Source organism: Punica granatum, chromosome 8, assembly GCF_007655135.1.
Source record: "Punica granatum isolate Tunisia-2019 chromosome 8, ASM765513v2, whole genome shotgun sequence".
Taxonomy (NCBI): domain Eukaryota; kingdom Viridiplantae; phylum Streptophyta; class Magnoliopsida; order Myrtales; family Lythraceae; genus Punica; species Punica granatum.
The window spans coordinates 23,853,359-23,878,395 of NC_045134.1; the positions used below are offsets into that span (position 1 = coordinate 23,853,359).

General features: G+C 34.1%; 5 protein-coding genes across 5 annotated transcripts; all 5 read right to left on the minus strand.

Annotated features, from left to right (window-relative positions):
- Positions 1–2,136: 2,136 nt before the first annotated feature.
- LOC116189278 (S-protein homolog 6-like) lies at positions 2,137–2,840 on the minus strand. Its single transcript, XM_031518869.1, has one exon. The coding sequence runs from the start codon at positions 2,718–2,720 to the stop codon at positions 2,268–2,270; it is 453 nt and encodes a 150-aa protein (XP_031374729.1). The 5' UTR covers positions 2,721–2,840; the 3' UTR covers positions 2,137–2,267.
- A 2,331-nt stretch (positions 2,841–5,171) lies between these two features.
- LOC116188872 (S-protein homolog 5-like) lies at positions 5,172–5,498 on the minus strand. The gene has a single exon (XM_031518330.1). The coding sequence runs from the start codon at positions 5,496–5,498 to the stop codon at positions 5,172–5,174; it is 327 nt and encodes a 108-aa protein (XP_031374190.1).
- A 6,225-nt stretch (positions 5,499–11,723) lies between these two features.
- LOC116188873 (S-protein homolog 27-like) lies at positions 11,724–12,032 on the minus strand. The gene has a single exon (XM_031518331.1). It carries the CDS (start codon positions 12,030–12,032, stop codon positions 11,724–11,726), a length of 309 nt encoding a protein of 102 aa, XP_031374191.1.
- Positions 12,033–13,626: 1,594 nt separating this feature from the next.
- Positions 13,627–14,377, minus strand: LOC116188994 (S-protein homolog 29-like). The gene has a single exon (XM_031518474.1). It carries the CDS (start codon positions 14,234–14,236, stop codon positions 13,769–13,771), a length of 468 nt encoding a protein of 155 aa, XP_031374334.1. The 5' UTR covers positions 14,237–14,377; the 3' UTR covers positions 13,627–13,768.
- Positions 14,378–24,260: 9,883 nt separating this feature from the next.
- Positions 24,261–24,823, minus strand: LOC116189456 (S-protein homolog 5-like). The gene has a single exon (XM_031519125.1). It carries the CDS (start codon positions 24,796–24,798, stop codon positions 24,346–24,348), a length of 453 nt encoding a protein of 150 aa, XP_031374985.1. The 5' UTR covers positions 24,799–24,823; the 3' UTR covers positions 24,261–24,345.
- Positions 24,824–25,037: the final 214 nt, after the last annotated feature.

Consider the following 25,037-nt stretch of genomic DNA (forward strand, 5'->3'; position numbering starts at 1 on the left):
AGGACAGTAGCAATTTTCCAATCAAAAGTAAGTAAGTTGGCACCGGTATATAATGAAATTATCATCGAAATATTCCAACATGACGATTGATGAATGTGGATATATATATATATATATATACACGTGTGTGTTCTCATCAAGACCTATCTACCTCTACCATATATATTTGAGTAAATGGTTCTAACTTTTTTGTTTTTTAAGTTGACATCGAATGTGAGGATGTCTTATCTTTTACTAATTTAACATAAATCTTTGATTGTTCCTCCACGGTCTTTTCCTCTGCCTATAAACTCCTCCATAATTTTGCATATGTAGGATAAAGTCATTCACGGCTTCTCTACGATCTCAGCATTTTTACCATCTTTCTTTTTGTTGGGCTCAATATCAATCTGTTGAGGTATGTCCCATATTCAGCAGGAAAGTCCCAAAAACCTGGGAACAAGAACAAGAATGAATTGGACGGAAAAAGGAGCTGGAAGGACCGTGAGAGGCGATGCCGGAATAGGTTGTAGAGAGTTAGAGTTCACTGGGGAGAAAGAGGGAGTAAATTGCACTGTTGACACAAAACCTTTTAGCGATATAACAGTTTAGTATAAAATATTCTTTTGTCCAGGAAAGAAAGAAAAGCAGAGAGAGCTGGTCATGGTCAAAAGGAGCATGGGATCAACCTGCAGAGAGAAGAAAGAAGAGAGAAGGAAAGAAAAGAAAGAAAACGAGTCAACAGGTTACGGTCAGAAGGAAAGGGAAGAGAAGGGAAGGAAGAAGGAAAAGAAAAGGGGCGGGAAAACTGAAAAACGTGGTGGTCAACCCCTCTGTAACCTTTTTCCTTTTTTTTTTAATAAATATAATAATTATTTTTCGTATGGGCATTCATCGATCGATAAATCGATTTCTCGAGATCCATCGATATTTTAAAAATGAAAATTTCGAAATCATGAAATTCTAGAAATTATCGACTCTATGAGGATCAATTTGTATCAATGGAGACCGAATCTTGATAAAATCGATATTGAACTTCTATAACACGTCGATCGTAATTGCTCTATTATTTTCGAATTTCTAGTCTTTTCCAACGGAATTCCGAAAAATAATCTGAAAACACCGTTGTGTTCAGAAAAATTCAAGGATCGATATTATGTGAAAATTATTTTTCAATTCCGAGTATTGACTCGAATTTTGAAAAAAAATCAAAATTGATGCACGTAAGGCCTGAAATTATCGTCTTTTCACCCTATCATCCGAAAAATAATCCGGAACCACCATCAAGGTTCAGAAAAATTTAGAGATCGATATTATGTTGAAAAATATTTTTCAGTCATGAGTTTTGTTTCAGATTTTGAAATTCGAATTTGACACGCGTAAGGTCCAAAAAACGTCTCATAGAGTATTTTTTTTTTCTGAAAAATGTAAAATTAGAGCTAAATTAAATTAAAAAATGCAAGGAATTTAAAAACCGTGAATGCTTGGGAATTTAATCAAAAAATACTTCCCTCCGACTGGAATGACGATTTTGCCCCTCCTCCTCGTGGTCATGTTAGGTTGTCGATTTTGAATTCTTATTGCGCTGTGATCTTCTATGCCTTGTTCTCGAGGCCGTCTGGTTGATATGTCTGACCTGACTGTGAATAGTAATCCAGACTTTGTTCGACGGTTTTTTGTTGCGGTTCAAGGGTTGTTGTTAGAAGTGTTATCGATGTCCTTCTCTGAAACCGGTGGACCAAAACAGGGTGCTGACATAAGTTTTTAAGTTTTAACCTTATTTTTCTATTTCATCCAAGAAATAAGTTTGAAAGTTGCACTAACCAAGCCGTGACAATTGTTATTACTATAGTTTGAGAGAGAATATGAAAAAATAAGTTTGTCATAGGTCCATGAATTAAAGGGTTTTTTTTTTTCTGTTTGACTAATTAGAAGGAAGCCGATTGGCTCTGACCACTTCGTGATGAAAAAAAATAATTAGAAGCTAGGAAGCTTAGCAGAGAATATAGTAAAGTGGTATATACTTTTGTCTAAAATTAAGACATTTCGAGTGCACTTACCTATAATTAAGTCATTCCGAATTTTGTTCTCGTCAGTTAGGACTTTTTTGTGTTATTTCATATGTAAATAACTTAAAGCATATTTCAAGGAATTTATATTTATTCGCTGAGCCATGAAGAAAATACATCTTTTCCTTCCTGAAAAAGAAGTACACCGGTTTGGATCAGTTAGGCAATATGTCCACCATGGAGGATTCTCATCACTGACAGTCACATTAGGGCCTTAAATTACTTATTCCAGGGAATAACAATGTCGGGGTTTGGGTAGTGCTCCATATATCCCACGATAGCATCCCCTCGTGCCTCCCATCTGCAGTGATAAGGGCACCTGTACATATCGTCTCTGCTGGCTTTGTAGATGTCGAACACAACATGCCCCCCCTGCCATTTCGCCCCGCAGAAGAACAACGTGGTGCCGAAGAAATTAACCCTGAATCTGAACCCATACTTCTGCCCGGGCTCAACCACGTGAGTCCCGAGGTCATCGTTCTTCGATTTACAGTGGAAGGTGAAGCTCGTTCCATTGGGCAGCTTGTTAGAGATATCGACCAACACCTTCGGCCCCAAGCCGAAGTTAATTTTATCGGTTGTCTCAGTCACAGTGGCCATTGCTTCCCCCAGCACCAGCAAAAACATTGCAATTATTAACAGGAAAGAACTTATTCTATTAATCAGACTCATACTTGCTTAATATTAGTGCTCTATCTGTCTTCGGCAAACGGGGCCTGAAGGAAATAAGAGTTGCTTATATATATCGCTACTCCTTTGGTAGCAAAGGATTTGGATTAGGGCGAAGATAGCATTTTCTGAACCATCGCGAAGAATTTCCCAAGTTTTATAAGTGGATTTGAAATATATATGAAAGGAAAGTGCATTAATTTGTAATATATATCACACGTCATTACTTATTTATTTTTTTCAGTAATATTTATTTGTTACAAACAGAAATGACTTCACCAATTATAATTTATTATTCCTGGTTTGCTGTCAATAATAATAATAATAATAATAATAATAATAATAATTGCAAATAAACAATAATAAATGGTTGTTGTCAACGCAGTTTAAAAAAATAGGAAGCATATTCATTACATACATACATACATATATATATATATATGTATATGGACTTAAAGGGGAATTAATGTTCCATCATTAAGGTAGTAATTACTATAAAATTATAAATTCTATATTTTACGTAAATAATTAATTGAATTTAAAATGTAATTTCCAATGAAAATTAATGAATTGAATACCTATATTGGATTGAATGAAATCATAATGTGCCATTGATTCCTTAAATATTTGGGATGTGTATAATGGTAAAAGTTAAATATTTGTGCAACTGAAATTCGTATGAGATTGAACTACCATAGCATGGGCATCTTGTGATCTCACCATAAAAAAGAAAAAGAAGAAGCAAGCTGATAGAGAATGTAGTGGTATGGGTTGTAACTTAGGACTAAGATATTATAAATCCATAATATTGTCAGCAAGACTTTTTCTGCTGTCCCCTTTTCTCCCCCTTTAACTTGGCACATGATACACTTGTAGTTCGGAAAACTTGCACAATATATTCATAACTTTTACATGAATTTAATTGAAAGTTTGTCATGACCCAGCCCACGAATTAAATGTTTTGGTTTGCTTATTAGAAGGGATCGATAACACGTTCTTACTTGGAACTAAGATTGCATTTGGTATGAGGTATTTAAATTAGGATATATTGCACAATATAGTCTAATATTAATAGATATTCTTAGATTTATCCAACGTAGATTTTTTGCTTGAGGTATCCTAACATTGCTAATTTGATGTCACCATCTAGCCTCGGGGGATAGTTGCTGAAACAAAAATAGCAACGTTGTGATACCTCAAGCAAAAAAACGACGTTATGATATATTTAAGAATATCTATCAACGTTAGGCTATATGGTGCAATAAACCCTTAAATTACATGGACTCATACACTACCTTGTTTGGTTGTATGTCGTAAGTGGTAACCCATCTTGTACCAGTAATCTGCATTGCTACTCAATTGGCAATCCACATTGCCTAGGTCAGGGATGGCTATGTGGATTACCACCAAAGTGTTAATCGCCAAAGAAAAATTCTTCCAGAAACAATTCCAACTTCTTTCTCTTTCAAATCAATGTAGTTATATATTTTTAATAATTAGAATATTATAAAATAGATTATCCTGACTTAATTAAATAATTATTACTAAAATAATTACAAATTATGTATAAATATTTTTTAAGTAATGAAAAATTATCAAATACATACTCAAATAATTTATTTTTATTATAACTATATACAATCAACATAATTATTAAAATTTAAAAATTGACAATAATAATATTACTTTTAACATTAGTACGCAATTAAAATGAAACAATTAGTATCAATTAAGAAACATATTATTAAATTAATGAATTAAGAAGGATTTTATATATTAATTACCATTAATAATTAGCTAAAAATAAAATTTTAATTGTAACTGTTTATTTTCATTAGAAGATAATTTACTATTTAACAAACTTTGGAAAATTATATTTCTTATATAGTTTTTTCATAATTACGATGTAGGGAGTGTCCTCTTGTTTTTTTGCTTAAGAGAGACTCATGAGTTTAATACAAAGAAATAGAAATTCTAATAACTAATAAAAGAACATGGGTCAATCCCACAACGAGTAACGGAATTGGATCTCTTGATTATCAGACACTGTGCTACACCGTCTTTGATTTATGGAGCTCTCCTCTTGTTTTGCTATTGTTCGTTATAGATGATTTATATTTGCCATACCATTTCCATTTTAATGCGATGAATCACAATAACATCTATACATATCTGCAGATGTATAGATCGACACTACAAGAAATCTGCGAATCCAATATATTCAGACAGACTTTTGCCTTATCCATGAGTTTTATTTTTTCTGAAGATGAAAGGTCACAATAACAACTTATTTGCATTAATTTTAACTATGAAATAAGTAAGATTTCAGACTCGAAATTTGCATTAGTTAAGCTCTTAGACAAGTATGCGGTTTGTTTACTTATTCCAAGGAATAATAATGTCGGGGTTCGGGTAGCCCTCCATGTATCCCACAATAGCACACCCCCGTGCCTGTCACCCCCAGTGATAAAAGCACCTCTTGGTGTCGTCCCTGCTGGCTCGGAAGATGTCGAACTCGACTTGCCTGCCCTGCCATGATGCGCCACAGAAGAACAACGTGGTGCCCCAGAAGTTAGTCCTGAATTTGAACCCGTACTTCTGCTGTGGGTCAACAAAGTGATTCCTCAGGTTATCGTCCTTATATTTGCAGTGGATGGTGAAGCTCGTTCCGTTGGGCAGCTCATTAGAGATATCGACCAGCACCTTGTGCCCCGTGCCCAAGTTAATTCTATCGGTTGCAGCCGTAGCGGTCCTTGCTTTCCATAACACCAGCAAAGACATTACAATATCTTATCAAGAGTTGCTTATATCGCCATTCTTTTGGCAGCAAACGAATTGGGTTTAGAAGAAGATACCATTTTCAAGGAGAAGATACGTGGCTGAAATTATAGATAGTCAAAATATTATGAGTAAGTCTTAGAGTAAAAAAAAAAATATTGGATACTTATATGGCTAGGATTTTAAGTAGAAAGATTCGACGGTAAAAAATAAAACTACCATGGTGGTTGTTTTTACGTGCAAACCGCTATAGCATCTCCACTTTTATCTTGGACTTTATGTTTTATGGTTTGCCTATTTTCTCAAATCTATCGCATGAATTAAAAATTATCCTAAAAACCATTGGTTTGCATATTGTTCTAGATCTATATCAGTGTCAAGTTTTCCGTCAATTTTTAACGGTTTTGCTGACGTGGCCTGTTTTCCATTTAACAGCATTTACGTGGAAATTGACACGTCAGTAATATTGTCAAAAATTGAAGGAAAACTTGACGTCGAGATAGATCTAGAACAACATGCAAATCGTGGATCTTTTTGGATAATTTTTAAACTATTAGATAGATTAAGGAAAATAAATGAACCATGAGATATACGGCGGAAAAACTCTTTTTATTTATTTATTTTTCCCAAGTGAATGGGCCTCCATGGCCTCAAAACCTACATGATCGAACAGTAAAATGCAAAGCAACGAAGAAAACTAAAATGAAGAAGACAATAGATATGAGAAATTAATGTAAATCAACAAGCCACCTCAATTCACACCTAGAAAAGAATCAAATCTACACAATAGAGCGAAACGGATTCACAGAAAAATGATCAGACCTTTTTTTTTGTTGTTTAATTGCATATCGATATGCAGGGGAGGAGGAATTGAGACAATAGAACCCGACTAGGGTATTCTTTTATTGTTTAATTGGATTTGGATTTGGATTCTTGATTTTTAGTTTTTATACTCTGAATCTGAAAATTATAAAATGGAATTTTTACTGTACTGAATTAGCTGGTTCGATATGGAAATAATACAAATCGTGACTAATTCTCAAGTGTGATTGAGCATGGTTGAAAATACCTATTGATATAAATATATATAAAAAAAAGTATGTGTAGGGGATTGTCATTCTACACAAAATATTTGCCACTCATTAATATCTTATACTGTGAAGAAAACAATATCTTCTACGACCCTTTCTCTCAAAGATTGTGGTTTGCTTAATAAAAAGCTTTTGAAAAAAAAAAAGAAAAGTAAAATAATTTGGATCAGTTTTACAACATATCCACCATTAAGGACTAATCTCAATGACGGTCAGATTAGAACCTCTATTATGTCTTATTGTAATATTGGTTGTACCCAACGTTACTTACTCTAAGGAATAACGATGTCGGGGTTTGGGTAGCCCTCCATGAATCCCGCCATGGCATCCCCCCTCGGCTGTCACAATGGCCGTTGCTTCCCGTGACACCAACAAAGACATTACAAGTACTGAGAGCGGAGGATTTCTTCTAATCAATCTCATGCTTGGTTACTTAATCTCTGTGTGTGCGCCTTCCCCTTCTATAATCCATATTAGCGTTATTAATTTTGGCTTGCGTTAGAGAATATATTAAATTGTCCTGCTTCACAATATTTTGATGTGGAAGAATTAATAAAATTATGATACGTAAGAATAGTTATGACAGTCACTCGAGTGACTAACACTTATTCCTCCATTTATTATAATCTATTTGGTGCTGTCTCATGTCGCCAGTCGATATAGAATCACCAAAAATCGAACTTTTACAATTGATAAGAGCCTTTCCTTCGCTTTTGCGAAAGGTTTTCCACATTAGCGTATTCTGCATACTCATTTTGGTAGAGCACTACTTTGATTAATTCCCCGTCATTATTATTTAAAGGATTAATAGCCCAAAAAAGTATGACCTTTACAATTTTTTTTTTCAGATTCTAGCACGACATTTCGAAAATTGTTCTGAAAAGCATGACTTTTCATTTTAGACTAAAATCTGGCACAACGTTAGATTTTCCGTCAATTTTAGTGGTAGTATCATGTGTCTTCACGTTATTGGGCCGTTAACCCTTATTTAAATATAGTTGGTTGAATTCCTAATAAAGTCAATGGATGTCACATTTAACAAAACAATTAGGAAAAAAAAATCTATTTCGATACAATTTTTGAGCTATTGAGATCTTCCGCAATGAAAAATAAAAAATCATGCCAAAAAGAAAAGTCTTTTATTAGCTGATTTAACATAATATGAGTTAGTATATTGACATCTGAGGGAAAAATAATCAAAACAAATAAGAGAAAGAAACAATGAGAATTTCGTTAAAAATGAAGTAAAAAAATAACAGCAAATATGATAGATATGTAAATGAGGAGTCATTACATTACATATACTTCAATTAAGATATTGTGAGAAAGGATGTAATAAGCAATATCCATATGTATACATGTTCTGCCAGTTAAGGGGAAAGGTAGCTAGGTTCATTAATTTCTTCCCTCCACTTTCAACTGTTATATCAACTTATTTGAGCACATCACAGCATGTTAATGTTATATATAATTATACAACATCAGTGGCGGTCCTTCCGGAGGACAGTAGAAATTTTCCAATCGAAAGTAAGTCTTGGCACTGGTGTATAATAAAATTATCATCGAAATATTCTAACATGATGATTGATGAATGTGGATATATATATATATATATATGGAGATGTAATATATTATATATATGTGCTCATCAAGGCCTAATAATATCTAACTCTACCAAATATATTTGAGTAAATGGTTTTTGTTTTTTTAAGTTGATATCGAATGTGGAGGATGTCTTGTCTTTTACTAATTTGACATAAATCTCCGATTGTTCCTCCACGGTCTTTTCCTCTGTCTGTAAATTCCTCCATAATTTTGCATATGTAGGACCAAGTCATTCACGGCTTCTTTACGATCTCAGCATTTTTACCATCTTTCTTTTAGTTTGGCTCAATATCAATCTGCTGAAGTATGTCCCATATTCACCAGGAAAGTCCCAAAAACCTGGAAACAAGAGCAAGAACGAATGAAACGAAGAAAGGAGCTGGAAGGACAGAATTGAACCGTTTGTACAAAATCTTTTAGTAACGTAACAGTTTGGTATAAAATCTTTTTTTTGTAATAATGATGCCGTTTGGAAATGTTGATGTGTCCAATGATGTATAATTTCAGCGTCCAACCTGGCAAAAATAATATATAAAAAATACTTTTCTACAATTTTATTAACATAAGATTTTTTTGGGCAAAATAAACATAGCATATAAATAAAAAAAAATTTAAAAAATTAAACTATCTCCCCTTTCTCTTGTCTATCTCTTCTCTCCCTCCTCGGTCTCTCTGTTTTCCCTCTCTCTCCATCCCTTTCTCTACAGTAGCAACGAGCAGGGAAAAAAAAAGGGGTAAACAGATCTATCTTCACTCATCATCATCATCATCTTCAAAACCAATTAGCAAATAGAAGCAGAAGCAAGTCGTCTAAGCACCACCCTTAATGACGCGGAGGATTTTCAGCCCATATCTGTATCAACAAGCCCAAGCCCAAAGAAGCATATCTTTGATATATCAAGAAAATATTCTCGTGATGTGGAAGGGGAAGATGAGATGTCTTGATCCATAGATTGATAATATTATTATCTTAATTAGGTAGTATATTTAGAATTATATATTATTTGCAATTTTAGTTCGAGTCAAGAGTCTAAAATTTTCAATTTTGGAATAATTACTTATTTTGTTTAGGAAGTTACATAGTAAGGACCTATATTCTAATTTCCTATTTTAGTTTCTTAGTTTTCTCTAGAAGAGAGAACTAGATACCTCAGAAATAACTATTGATGAATGATACTTTGAATTTACTATAACTCTTTGTTTTCAGTATATCGTTAGGGTTTAGCTGTGTTTTATTCCTTTCGAGTCTAAATTCAGATTTAGGAGCGAGAAATCGTGATCCGCGCTGCGTCAGTCAAGATCTTTTTTTTTTCCCTTTTTTTTTAATTTCATCTTTATCGGGGGTGGGGGCGCGCCCGTCGGAGACGCCACCCCTGACAGAGCTTGCTGTCGGAGTTTGAGATTGCCGGGGTGGTCAGTCGGGGTCGCTGGCTGGGGTGACCCCACCTCTTATTCTGTCGAATTTCAATAAAAAGAAGGAATTAGATCAAGACAAGAAAGAAAGGGAATCGATGGGACTGAGATCGATCTGGAGAGGAGAAGGGGACGAAGTAGGCTCGCCACTTGTTGCCGTCTGAGTCGGGGGGTGGAGGCAAAGTAGAAGACGCAAAGGAGGATGGATCAGGGGAGCCGGGGAAGGAGGAGAGGTCGAGGGAGCGGAGGTTGCGGAAGTAGGCGATCTGTCATTGTTCTTGCTATTGCTCCTTTGCTCCAGTGCTCTTGCAAGCAGAGATGGAGAGAGACGAGAGAGAAATACAAGTGAGAGACAAGAGAGTTATTTTCAAATTTATTTTTATTATCTTATTTTACTTAATTAAAATTTTAAAAAATGAATTTTTATAGAATTATTTTTACCATATCAAATGTTTAAATCACATATCGAATGCCACCTCAGGCGATACAAACAGTGTTAGTTTCCAATGAACGGAATGTAATTGATTGTAACACTTTAAAAGATTTTTGTATCAACTTGTAACGGAAAAAAAGTTGGTAATGTTACATTGCTAAAAGGTTTTGTACCGACGGTGCAATTTACGCAAGAGAAAGGAGTAGGAAGAGAGAAAAGGCTTAGGTCCATGAGTTCGGAGAGAAAGGTGGTTAGGTGTCTATTAAGTGGGAAGTTATAATTCGCCTATATTTTTTGCGAAAATTTTCGAACAAAAAACCTCCAATGTGTCTATTTGTGAAACTGCCCATAGCTTTTGACATAATTATATATTTGTCATATGTGTTTGATTCGTGCGGAATCGGCTGAAATAGTAAAACTCTTCGCCTAAAATTAGTTGGGCTTGTCTCTTTATAAGAAAGATCATGACCGTATACCATAGCAATTTCAGTAGTTCATTGTCCTCACTAAATGATCAAAGATGCTTTGGTTGAGAGTAAATGATACTTATTATACCGCACTGTTTGACTCCACATTGGTCATTAGCTTCTCCAAGGTGTTTTAGAGGACCAAATTTAGTCCCCTCAAGCTCCTCTCACTCCTCAGAGAGTCCTAAAATACACGTAGTTTCATTGAAAATAGAATAATAATGCATACTTTCATTGCTTGTCAAGATTTTAGAGGGATGGTAGCCCCTCCCAGTCCATCCCTGCCTCATTCTTTTCTTTTTTCCCTATCTTTCCCCCATTTAATTTTTCCATATTTATTCATTTTTTTCCTATCCTCGAACATCCAAAACACCGCATGAATAAATTCGGCAGTTTTTTTTTTAAAAATCTTTTATGTGGTAAACAAAGAGACCAGGTTGAATATTGGAAGTCGATGAGATTGTCCACTTGAGCTTTCAATAATTGTAGTTGTTGGAAGGACCATACAACTTTCACAAAAGATACATAGAGTACAAGGTCTTCTATGTGATTATTAAGAAATCAATCTAGAAAATTTTTCCTTTTTATTTTTTGGGTTTACAAAGAGGCCCATGGATGATGGACCAATTGCAATGACAAATTTTTTTCCTTTTTTTTTTTTTAACTATAATCAATTCTAAATGATCACCAAAAAACAAGACTAATATAAGTTTTTAATTTTTAACCTTATTTATCTATTGCATCCAAGAAATAAATTTGAAAGTTGCACTAATTAACCAAGCCGTGACAATTGTTGTTATTATATTTCGAGAGAAAATACGAAAAAATAAGTTTGTCATAGGTCCATGAATTAAAGGGCTTTTTTTGTTTGAATAATTAGAAGGAAGCCGATATGCTATAAACACTTCGTGATGAAAAATAATAATTAGAAGCTAGGAAGCTGAATAGGGAATATTGTAACATGGTACATGCTCTTGTCTAAAGACATTCTGAGTGCTCTTGTCTAAGATTAAGTCATTCCGAATGTTGTTCTCGTCAATTAGGACTTTTTTTTTTTTATGTTTTTTCACATGTTAATAACTTAAAGCATATTTCAAGGAATTTATATTTATTCGCTGAGCCATTAAGAAAATACAGCTCTTCCTTCCTGAAAAAGAAGTACACTAGTTTGGATCAGTTAGGCAATATGTCCACTATGGAGGATTCTCATCACTGACAGTCACGTTAGGGCCGTAAATGACTTATTCCAAGGAATAACGATGTCGGGGTTTGGGTAGTGCTCCATATATCCCACGATAGCATCCCCTCGTGCCTCCCATCTGCAGTGATAAGGGCACCTGTACATATCGTCCCTGTCAGCTTTGTAGATGTCGAACACGACATGTCCCCCGTGCCATTTTGCCCCGCAGAAGAACAACGTGGTACCAAAGAAATCAACCCTGAATCTGAACCCATACTTCTGCCCTGGCTCAACCACGTGAGTCTTGAGGTCATCGTTCTTCGATTTACAGTGGATGGTGAAGCTCATTCGATTGGGCAGCTTGTTAGAGATATCGACCAACACTCTCGGCCCCAAGCCGAAGTTAATTTTATCGGTAGTTGCAGTCACAGTGGCCGTTGCTTCCCCTAGCACCAGCAAAGACAGTGTAATTATTAAGAGGAAAGAACTTATTCTAGTAATCAGACTCATACTTGTTTAATAAGAGTTGCCTATAAATATCGCCACTCCTTTGGCAGCAAAGGAATTGGATTAGGGCGAAGATGTCATTTTCTGTTCATCGCGAAGAATTTCCCAGGTTTTGTAAGTGGATTTGAAATATATCTGAAATATATATCACGTCATTACTTATCTATTTAATTATTTTCAGTAGTTCGTTACTTATTTATTTGATACAGACAAAAATGAGTTGACTAATTTCCCAAAATAATTTATTATTGATTGTTTGCTGTCAACAATAATAATATTAAATTCCAAACAAACAATAATAAATGGTTGTTGTCAACGCAACTTAAAAAAAAAGGAAGCATATTCATTATATATATATATAGAGAGAGAGAGACTATATGTGTGTAGACTTAAAGGGCAATTAAGGTTCCATCATTAACGTCGTAATTATTATAAAATTATAAAATGTATATTTTAGATAAATAATTATTTGGATTTAAAATGTAATTTCCATTAAAATTTAATGAATTGAATCAATATTATCAAATCATAACATGCCATTGATTCCTTAAATATTTAGGTGGTGTATAATGGTAAAAGTAAATATTTGCATAACTGAAATCTGCATGAGACGGAACCAACACGGCAGGGGCATCTTTTGATCTCACAATAAAAAAGAAAAAAAAAAAGCAAACCGATAGAGAATGTAGTGATATGAACTGTAACGTAGGACTGAAATATTGTCGGTGGGACTTTTTTTTGTTGTCCCTTCTCCACCTTTATCTTGGCACATGATACATCGTAGTTTGGATAACTTACACAATATATTCATAATTTTTACATGAACTTGATTGAAAGTTTGTCATGACCCAGCCCATGAATAAAATGCTTTGGTTCGCTTATTAACGTGATCGATACGAACAAGTTTTGGTAATAAGGGGGCCGAAGCGCTAAATAAAAATTAAATCACATAGCAACCATGTCATAAAGCAACTATTCAATTAAATTATTATTAGTTTGATTAATTAACTAATTTTAAAAGTAGTTCTCAAATATGTTGTTTTTCAAAGGATATTCTAGTCAAAATAGCGATGCAAGTATGGGGTTTTCACCTTGTCTTAGAGAAGGTCTAGGGTGTAACTTTAAAATAACTGCACCATGTATGCAAGTAAATTACTTGAAATTATACTAAGATAATTAATTTTAAATAATTTACACGTCTTTTGACTAAATTACATGTGCTTTGAAAAACTAGTTGGAGTGGATTTTTTGGACTCTTAGCGAGTCACTTACGTTTGAAGTAAATTACGTGGACTCCAAGATATATTTACTTATATAAATTACATAAATTTCTAGAGGAATTCACTTAAACTTTTAGTAAAACATTGTTAAATGCACCATAGTATCGCTTTTGGTAATTGTATCATAGAAATTCCCCTTGTTTTAATATTGTTCGTTGAGAAGATATATAGTATATCATTGCTTTTATATAATGGGATGCATAGATCAAATTTAACATTCAGACAGACTTTTGCCTTATCCATGAGGTTTATTTTTCTTGAAGCTGACAAATTTCAGATTCAACATGAGTTACGCTCTCAGACAAGTATGTGGCTGGTTTGCTTTTTCCAATGAATAAAAATGTCGGGTTCCTTGTAGCCCTCCTTGTATCCCACGATAGCATCCCCTCGTACCTCCCACATGCAGTGGAAATAGCACCTCTTCTCGTCGTCCCTGCTGGCTCGGTAGATGTCAAACTCGACATAGTTGCCCTGCCATGACGCCCCGCAGAAGAACAACGTGGTGCCCCACCAGTTAACCCTGAATTTGAACCCGTACTTCTGACCAGCCTTAACGTCGTGCTTCCCAAGATCGTCATCCTGTGATTTACAGTGGATGGTGAAGCTCGTTTGATCGGGCAGCTTGTTAGAGATATCGACCAACACCTTGTGTTTAGTGCCGATGTCTGTTGTATCGGTTGCAGTCGTTGTGATCGTTGCTCCCCACAACACCAGCAAAGACATAAGAATTAGAAAGATGAAAGAATTCCTAGCGATCGAACTCATGCTTGCTTAGTTAGTCCTCTCACTCTTTGGCTCTAGCAACGGGGGTTGAAGGGAAATAAGAATTGCTTATATCGCAATTCTTTTGGCAGCTAATGGACAGGATTTGGACGAAGATACCATTTTCTTTACCAACTTGAAGGATTTCCCATGTTTTATAATGGATTTACAAATATATGATATGAAAGTGCATTAATTAATTTCTTATATCACCCGTCACTATTCATTTTTTTCAGTTATAAGAGAGACTCATGAGATTAATACAAAGGTAAGAAATTAAACGAGATAAAAAGACACATGCATTTCACCTTAAGGATTGAACCCAAGACTTTTTGATCTTGAATCGATATTTTGGTCACTCCATTAAGACCCCTTCTTTGTCACTATTCATTTTTTCTTTGGGGAAATACAGTGTCTAAGGCCCACACGTCGCAAGTCATTAGTACGATAAAAAATGGGTTGACTCAGTTCCAAAAAACATAAATATTAATGAATTTACATTGTTGACTACAAAGGCAATAATAAAGTTGATACAAACAAACAATAATAAATGTGGTTAGGCAAAGCAATTACAGAAAAGTAGGAAAATACAATTTTGCAAACCTTCTGTGCCATGCATCACATGAATTTATATATATATATATATATATATATATTCATAAACATCTATATATATATATATAAACAAATTACGAGTCGATATTTACGCTGTCGCATCATAAAAAATAAAACTCTTTTACTTTGTCACGTTATCACTTATGTATTAAGAAATTTTTTTATCATTAATTGTGCAGTAGAATATATGTTATTTGCATATAACCCAAAAAATATATACAGGGGAACAAAATAATCAATAGAGTATATATATTAGCTACTATTCAAAAAATAATTAATACCGTTTTGTTTTAAAAAATTCATTATATATATAAAAATATATTAAAATTATGATGCTACATAATTATAAAAGATCATTAATTTTCTTAAAATTATAAGTACTTATTGATAAATAGCAGTAAGTGATTGAAATACTTCTTTGACCATTATTGTTACCAATAATAATAATAATAATAATAATAATAATAATTCCTTATAATATTTTAATTATAGGACAATCATTGCTATTCTACCCCTATTTTCAAGTTTAGATATTATATAGATATAGAATAGGTGTCATTATATATTATTTTGCAGAGAAAATCATTATATTTATTAGTTTTAAAAGTATACCATTCCCATATATTATGAAATTAGTTTGTAAGAAATGAAAGCGATAAAAGCATATATATAGCGAATTGCGTTGGTTACGTATGAAATGTCTGGCAACTAATGCATTGCATGCAAGAAACCGTCCCGTGCATGTCGGGTCTCTCCCCCTTTATTTTAGTCAATAAATTAACTGATTAATAATTTATTTATAAATTTTCAGTTGCTTTTTTTGGGGAAACACTGAACACTTGTCGAAGAGGCTCTCCCTCGAAGTTAAATATCTATATGCAATACTAGCTCTCCTGCAAGCCCAAAGTAATTTGGGGAAATTTAAGATTGCTTGTCTTAAAAAATATTGACCCAACTTTTAGAAATGTTTTGTTTGATGCTTTTTTTAAATGGATGGTGGATGAAATAATAAAAGAGATTTTTGAAATAATAGAGCAGAGATTATTTTATTTATTACTTTTTATGTTTTTCCTAAAAGTAGGAGATTTTTTTTTCGATTTTAAGCAGTTCAACGCTTATTTTCCTAAAACTATATATTGGTTCAACTCTTATGAATGGAGAAAAATCATGTTATGAGAGTTTTTATACTGAATTAATAGGAGCCCGTTAAGATTCCAGGTACTGGGGCGCACAAAATATGTTTTGGTAGCAAATCAGTTGGATTTTACATAGACACCATTTATTTACATCCATAAAGCATTTTCCATGTTCTGTAAGATTGGATTATATATATATATATATACACATATCACTTATAAATGCAAAGTACATTAATTTGTAAAATCTAATAAAAAGAATGTATATAATGATTAACTTCCCAAATTTTTTTAAATCTAGTAACTGCTAAGCCAATAACTTAAGAAATTTGGTTTGGGAGTGTTGTTGCCATGGAAAAGAGCTAAAATAAATTTACTTAAAAAATAATTACTAATTTCAGATTAATTTAAATCGTTTGGCCCCAATTCACCAAAAAAAAAAATGTTTGTAAGGAATTAATTTAAAATTGTTGAAAGTAGAATTGGTGAATAGTCATTCATTGGGAAAAGGTAATTAACCGGCTACCAATTGGTGATTAATCTAGCCTTGAAGTACTATAAATAATTTTCATTATGAGCTTTAAATCATGTCTCTAACCGCTGAGTTAATCTAATTCAAATTGTGGTTTCAACAGATTTCATTAGACCCTATACTGTCTATTTAAAATGTATCGGCAAAACGCTTATGAGACCTTCTATCCCCAAATGAACTCTAAATTATTGTTAGGAACTTTATGTTAATTATTGAATAATACATATTAATCTCTTTATTAGGTTCATGAGTCTCTTGCAATAAAAAAAGAATATATTATCACACAAATTAGCTTCTTTTAGGCCTCAAAGTTAAATTTATAGTTAAAAAGAAATTCTATTATGCATTTCAGTTCTTAGAATTTTTTTTTCGATAGGAAGTTCTTATAATTATTTCCTAGCGAACAACGCATCCGCACTATGCATCTAACTGATTTACTATAGCAAATTATTAATTTAGACCTCTGACCTCGTATGACTTAAATGGGAAAGTCTTAACTGTGCGACCAGATAAGAGCAAATTGCACGTAATTCTCGTAATTACCCAAAGAAATTCAGGACTACTTAAATGAGTGACAAGGGATATATTAGACTTTCCAAGATATTATTTTGATACTTGAGTGTTATTTAAGTTATTTTGACTGAAAGAAAACGTATATACTTGACAGGAGATACTCGACTGAAAGAGTCCTTTTGTCTATTGATTTTGGTCCTCATCACTTTGAGCGTTCAACAGAGCAGCAATTCTCGTTATGAGTCGAGCTCCTACCTTTCAGAAGTTCTAAATGCCTAAATAGGTACGTGGAAATATGCAACATTTCGTCGAGAATCCAATTCCAGATCTGTGGATGCTTATGCACAGAGTAGACATGGGCATGTTTAAAGCAAAACACATGAAAGTAACAGGCTAAGTGAGGGTTTCGTTACAATTAAGAGTGAACAATTACTCGGATTTAATGAAACTAGGCGGTAACCTGTGCATGTCAATGTGAATTTAGGCATGGAGCTGGTGAAGTCAAGATCACTCTCTTGCAACTGAAATAAAAAAGGAATCCATGAAGAAATAAAACTTTCTTGCTCCTTAAATTGAAGAAAGTTTAAATCAGTTGCAGGACATGTCCATGCATTATCAAGGATTCTTAACAATAGTAGTCATATTAGAACCTATCTGCCTTGTCATAATAATTCTTTGGTTATCTTCCTGCCATGTTGTAATATTCATTGCCCTCAAACATGGTCGTTAGAATCGCGATTCGAATCGTAAAATCTTACGATTCTACGATTTAAGGGGTAGTTAGCGATTCCGATTCTATGGCATGAATCGAGAAGGTAGAATCGTGGCTGAATCGCAATTCGAATCTTAGAATTGTAGAATCGGACCGATTCTACGATTCCGGTTTCAATCCAAAGTCATATGCCCCCTCTCTCTCCCTCCTCATCTCTCTCATTGTACGACAGTATTGCTCATTGGTTCTCTTATTTTATGAAAAATTTGAAACTTGTCTCTTGACTGTAAGTGATAGGGACCTATAAAGTTTATGAAACTGCTTTGAATTGGGTTCCGACCGATTCCTGATTGTCGTCTAGTTTGAGATGATTTATGCTAGAATTTTTTTTTTGACTTTTTCAAGTGCAGAGAAAGATGATTCTAAGAAGGGACAGACCAAGAAGAAGTTAGGGAGGAAAAACAGCTTCGCCTATAGGATCTGTGACCACAGTACTATATCAATTTTCATTGGAGGTTGTTATAGTGGAAACGCTCTCTTGTGAAGACTAAGCACCGTCTGATTTTGATGAATAAAGTAGAAAGCAGCAAGATTTACCATTTGATATTTATTTCAACTATTTCCGACATAAAATTTAATATTTATATATATATATATATGTTTTTTTTAATTAAAGGTAGAATCTTATGATTCACGATTCGATTCTACGATTCACGATTCGATTTTACGATTCACGATTCGATTCTACGATTCACGATTTCACGACCCTCGACCGATTCTAAGTAGAATCGCGATTCTAACGACCTTGCCCTCAACATTACTATTTCCACGGAATAACACGTCCAGGGGGTAAAGGTAGGACAGGGTTTCACTTCTGTATACCAAGATACCATTATCCCGTGCCTGCCAAATGCAGAAATTGAGGCACCTGCCCCACTCATCCCTGGATGCACTGGAGATGGCCCTCTCGATTTTCCTGCCCTGCCATGACGCTCTGCAGAAGAACAATGCGGTGCCCCAAATGTTAGCCCTGAATCCGAACCCGTAATGCTTGCCCACCCCCACCACATGGCTCCCGAGGTCATCGTCCCCTGATTTGCTGTGGATGATGAAACTTGCATTTTTGGGCAGCTCATAATAGATTTTGACTCGCATCTTCGTAGGCGGTATTGCATACTGGCTAATAGTATAAGTTACAGTCACTACAGTCGTTGCTTTCCACAACACCAGCAAAGACATCACAATTGCTAAGATGAAAGAGTTCCAATTTATCAACTGTTATTGAAGGAAATAACAGTTTCTTATACCGCAATTCTTTTGGCAGCAGACCATTTGGATTTCAACGAGGATATCATTTTCTGTACCTTCGTGGAGAATTTCCCATGTTATATAATGGATTTACAAATATATGATACTGGTAGGGTTGCCCGTATAATGCACGGGGAAAATTGCATAGGAAAACTAATAAATAAAGTCATGCATAGTATATATATATATATATATATATATATATATATAAATAAAGAAAAACATATGTTACTTGTTTCATAGTTAAATTCTACATCAATTTAATATAATCATTATAAAACATCTGAAAATTTTGACAATGCAATACCCTTATTAAAAAATACAATATGTATTCTTCGACCGACCCTTATTATCCTATTATATTGATGCATCTTATCTATAATATTATTGGCTAATTCAAGCTCCATATGTAACAAACCCTTATCCCAATTTGAATACTTTATAAATAGACCTATAAGATTGAATTAAAAATAATTATATTATATTATATTTTTATGATACTATTTTATATTGTTATTATTATTACTTACTTCATGGTTAAGTAATTTCTATATTTACAATAATTTATTCGCATTTTTTGAAAATAAAAGAGAAACTCAAGAGTATAAAAAACGAACGTACTCTCCATGAGAACTTTCGAAATGCTTATGATATATATATATATATATATATATATGAAAGTGCTTAATTAATTTGTAATATCACACATCGGTATTCATTTATGCTCCGAACAAAGATTCGTTGCCCAAACCAATGTGAGTTGATTCAAGCGGTTCCGCGTTTGTTTCACTTAAGTAAGGTCGTGGGTTCAAGTTGAATGCAAAAAATTCAGAGTTTTATCCTTTAGTGGACCGTTTCGATTCAATTGGATTAGTCGAAGTCTAATTAGATTTCTGAATACTAGAGTTCACACTTAAAAGAATTAGTTGCCCAAGTTCCAAAAATATAAATTAACGAATTTGCAAGTTGACTCCAACGGCAGTAACAAAATTGACCACAGACATAATAAATGTGTGGATAGTCAAAGCAGTTAAAGGAATCTAGAAAAATACAATTTTTTGTTATATTTATTGATGTGAAGGGCAATTAATTTTCCATCATCGGATGTAGTAATTATTATAAAATTAAAATAAATGGATATATTAAATGAATATTTATATTTATAATTATATTACCAATAATGGATTATATCAAATCATAACAAGCGATTCGTGCCACTAAATTTTAAAAGTCTAAATAATTAATACGGAGTTATTCAAATGATTCGACACTTGATCCCTTTAAGCAAAGATCTCGAGTTTGAGTTTTAAAAAATGGAGAAAATTCACACTATGAGAGGTTTTTACGCCTTCAGTGGGCCGGTCAAGTTGATCATGAATAAGTTGGGGTCCTTAAAGTTCCTGCATACCTGATCATGCACATCGAAAAAAGTTTGGTAGTTTAAGTTAAAAAATTTTAAATGAAGACGCCATGATAGTATATTCCAAAAATTGTGAAAGTAAAGTTGGTACAAGAATGAAGCTCTTAGGCTGCGCACATCTTGTGGACATTTTGCAGACATCAGTGACCCGGTAGCCTCCGCTGCTGCTGGCAACTGTGGGTGTCAAAACCCGAGCTCCTCATCATCGACATCGAGAACTTCCTAAACGTCCTCAAGCCCCTCTGTTCCCCGTAACCAGCTTTCTCACTTCCCCCAACCGTCCATGCATAGAACTGAGCACCCAAATGTAACAAACTAAAAAAAGGTTATAATCAATATTTAACTTTCAAAATAGGAGATAAACTTCAATATATCAATGTTGGCTGAAAAGTTTCACCATTTTCTTGAACAGATAGGATGTGATTTGCAACAGCAAAATGCAGTTTATGCTCAAGTCCCTCCGTCCCCAGTAATCTTTTCTTTGTGTTTTTTTTTTCTTTTTCCTTTTTTTTTTTGGGTTAGAGAGATTGCACATATCGGGGGAAAAGAGAAACATTGAAGGGAAGAGACTCGGATTCGCCGCCGGGGGGCAACTGGGGCTGTTAGACTAATTAGCGGAGAGGGAGAGGATGCTATGGGGTCAATTTGAAAAGGTAAAAGAATTTGAATATTTTCTGAAATTGTTTATGGAACCACTTTTACCTTGTCAGCGTGCCAAGTCAGATTTTTTCGTTAGTAAATGAACAAAATTGCGAAATCAGTTGAGTAATATTCAATCAATATTATTCCAATTGGTGGTGTCATGCTCAGCTGAAATGGAGGATACGACTATCCGCCTTAATATAATATCCGTCTATTGGGCGTGCGTTGATTTTTTTATTAGAGTAAAATGTAATTTGCCCCCCAACCTAAAGGCCTAGTAGCAATATGCCCCCGACCTTTAAAATTTTGCATCATACCCCCCAACCTATGTAAAAAGAAGCAAAATACACTTCCGACTAGTCTTTCGATCACTTTTCAGGTGAAAAAAATAATTTTTATTAATTTATAATTCAAATTTTAGAATATAATTTCAAATGTAAAATTAGAAAAACAGAAGACGGTTCAGAGAGAAGGGCAGCTTGGTCCTTTTCGTAGCCAAATCTCTCCCTTCATCCCCTTCACCCACCCCTTTCCTCCTATCTGCCCCTTCTCCGTTGAGCATCTGAGCTTCGAAGAAATCCACACACACATAATGCTCTCCAGGCAAACATATAGAGAGAGAGAGACAGCAGGTGGGGGACAGAGGGCTGCTGGAGAGTAAACCGAGGGATCCTATCCCCCATATGGAGAAGAGAGCACTTAAACTGTCTGTCTCTCACACTATCCGTAATTCATCTTTCACCATAAGCTCCTTCAAGAAAAGCAGTTCATGTTAAGTATGACTCGAATCTATCACAATCAAAATCACGAACGATCATAGGTGGCTAATTTTACAAGAATTCAATTTTTGATTAATTATTCCTTGTGACAATTTTGCTCTCTTCAAATTGATATGTGATTAGTCTGTGACTTTTTCTGACCAGAATTCTGACCGGAATTTGGTCCGGGAGTCATATCGCTTATTTTCGAATTAGATGAGGAGGCACTCTGCCAAATTTCATAGGTCGGGGGCCAAACCTAATTTCACCTCATAGATCGGGTGGTAAAGTGCATTTAACTCTTTTTATTATTGAAAAAAATTAACGCACGCCTTAGGCCACATACCTAAATTAATGGCAGTCACTTACTCACTGTGGTCGGTTGCTTCCCCTAACACCAGCAAACTCATATCGATCATGTTCCTTATGAATTTAAATGTGGTGCCCCAAATGTTAGCACTGAATCCGAACCCGTAATGCTTGCCCACCCCCACCACATGGCTCACGAGGTCATTGTCCCTCGACTTGCAGTGGACGACGAAACTCGCATTTTTGGGCAGCTCATTATAGATTTCGACTCGTACCTTCGTTGGTATAGCATACCGGCTAACAGTATAAGTTGCAGTCACTACATTCGTTGCCTCCCACAACACCGGCAAAGACATTACAATTGCTAAGATGAAAGAGTTCCTATTAATCAAACTCATGTTTGCTTAGTTAGTCCTCTCTCTGTCTCTGGTGACGAGGATTGAAGGAAATAACAGTTGCTTATACCGCAATTCTTTTGGCAGCAAACGAATTGGATTTCAACGAGGATATCATTTTCTGTACCATCGTGGAGAATTTCCCATGATTTATAATGGATTTACAAATATATGATAGTAGTAGGTTGCTCTATTGCACGAGAAAACTAATAAATAAAATCATACACAATATATATATATATATATATATGAAGGAAAATATATTTTGAATTCTATTTCAATTTAATACAATCATTATAAAGTATCTGAAAATTTTGACAAATCAATATCCTTATTAAAAATATATGATGCATTCTTCGACCGACCCTTATTATACTATTATATTGATGCATATTATCCATAATATTATTACTTATTTAAGTTCCATGAGTAACAATCCCTACTTAAATACTTTATAAATCGGCCTATAAGATTGAATTAAGAGCAATTATATTATTATTTTATGATATTATTTTATATTATTATTATTATTACTACTTACTTCATGGTTAAGTAATACCTACATTTATATTAATTCATTCGCATTTTTTTAAAAAATAAAAGTCAAGATCGAGAGCATGAAATACTCTCCGCGAGGACTTTCGAAATGCTTCTGGTATATACATCATCATCGACCGACCTTTATTATACTATTATATTGATGCATATTATCCATAATATTATTACTTATTCAAGTTCCATGACTAACAATCCCTACTTAAATACTTTATAAATCGGCCTATAAGATTGAATTAAGAGCAATTATATTATTATTTTATGATATTATTTTATATTATTATTATTACTACTACTTATTTCATGGTTAAGTAATAACTACATTTATATTAATTCATTTGCATTTGTAAAAAAATAAAAGTCAAGATCGAGAGCCGCGGGACTTTCGAAATGCTTATGGCATATATATATATATATACATCATCATCATCATCTTCATATTATATGCGGATGGTTAGTATCTCTGCCTAGGAGTATCATAAATTTTCCGATATAGGTATAGTGGAACCCGGCGCAAGATGAAAAAAGAAGCATAGGTATGGTGGATAATAAGATTTGTTTACTTGATATTTTTGAAACGACCCGTATTGGGGAGATGAGAAAATCCTAAATGAATTTTGAATAAATGTATAGTGATCGAGTATTTTAGAAAAAAGAAGAAGTTAAATAAATTTCAAATATGAGTTCTTTTTGCTATCTTATCTGAATAAGAAATACTTGTCGAGAATTGTGGGGGAATGCCAAAACAGATGGAGTTCCTTTTTTCTAAGTTCTTTTTCCTAAGTAACCGGGATGAGTTCATTTTCAGTTCGGGTTCATAAATAAGCACGATTCATCAACATAACAAATATAATAATATATATAATAGAAAATAATTAATCATTTTTTGTAGTTGTACAACCATATAATTTAGTAGTAAAATGATATCTATGTTTATTCAGTTCATCAAATAAACTATTCAAGTAAATATCGGTCGCAATATATAGGCAGAACTGTTCACAGTGACGTAATCGAAAGTCTATTGGTCTAGGGCTCTCGAATCAAATGTTATGGTTTGCTTAATAAGAAGTCAGGGAGAAAGTACACAATATTTGCAATAGTTTGAATCATCATCAATTAGACATAATGTCCTCTCCACTATCAATGATTTTCAATAATGATTATCTTATTATAAGCTTGCCTTGCTTCTCTTATTACAATATTTCATGCTCGCACAATTACTTCTGCCATGGAATAACGATGTCAGGGTTTGGACCGGTACCGATGAAATTGAATCCCACAACAGCATCCTCTTTCGCTAGCCACTTGCATTCGTCACTGCACCTTTTCCCGTCATCCCTAGAGGTATTGTAGATGTCAAACTCGACCTGCCCACCCTGCCATGACACCCCGCAGAAGAACAATGTGCTCCCAGTGACGTTGATCTTGAATGAGAATCCATAACTCTTTCCTGCCCCGATCACATGGGTCCCAAGGTCGTCATTTCCCGATTTACAGTGGATAGTGAAGGTTGCACCATTAGGCAGCTTGTTAGCGATATCGACATTGACCTCACTCAATATGGCTTCAGTGGTGTCGTCGGTTGAAATCGCTTTGGTCATTGCTTCCTGCAACACCAACAGACATAGCACAATTGCTAGCACGAAATAGTTCCTATTAACCAAACTCATGCTTGATGTATAAGTCTCTCTCTTGCTCTCGTCACTCTCTCTTGATTAATTCTAAGGGGAATAGTGAAAATAAGAGTCGCTTATATAGCAAGCCATTTGGCAACAAGGGAACCAGATTTGGATTTACCATATATACAATATTTGGATTTGCTGTAATCCTGTAAACAAAATAAAAATTAATTTTATTAGCATGTACAGGTTATACTATATATACATATATACATGAGAGGAAAGTACAT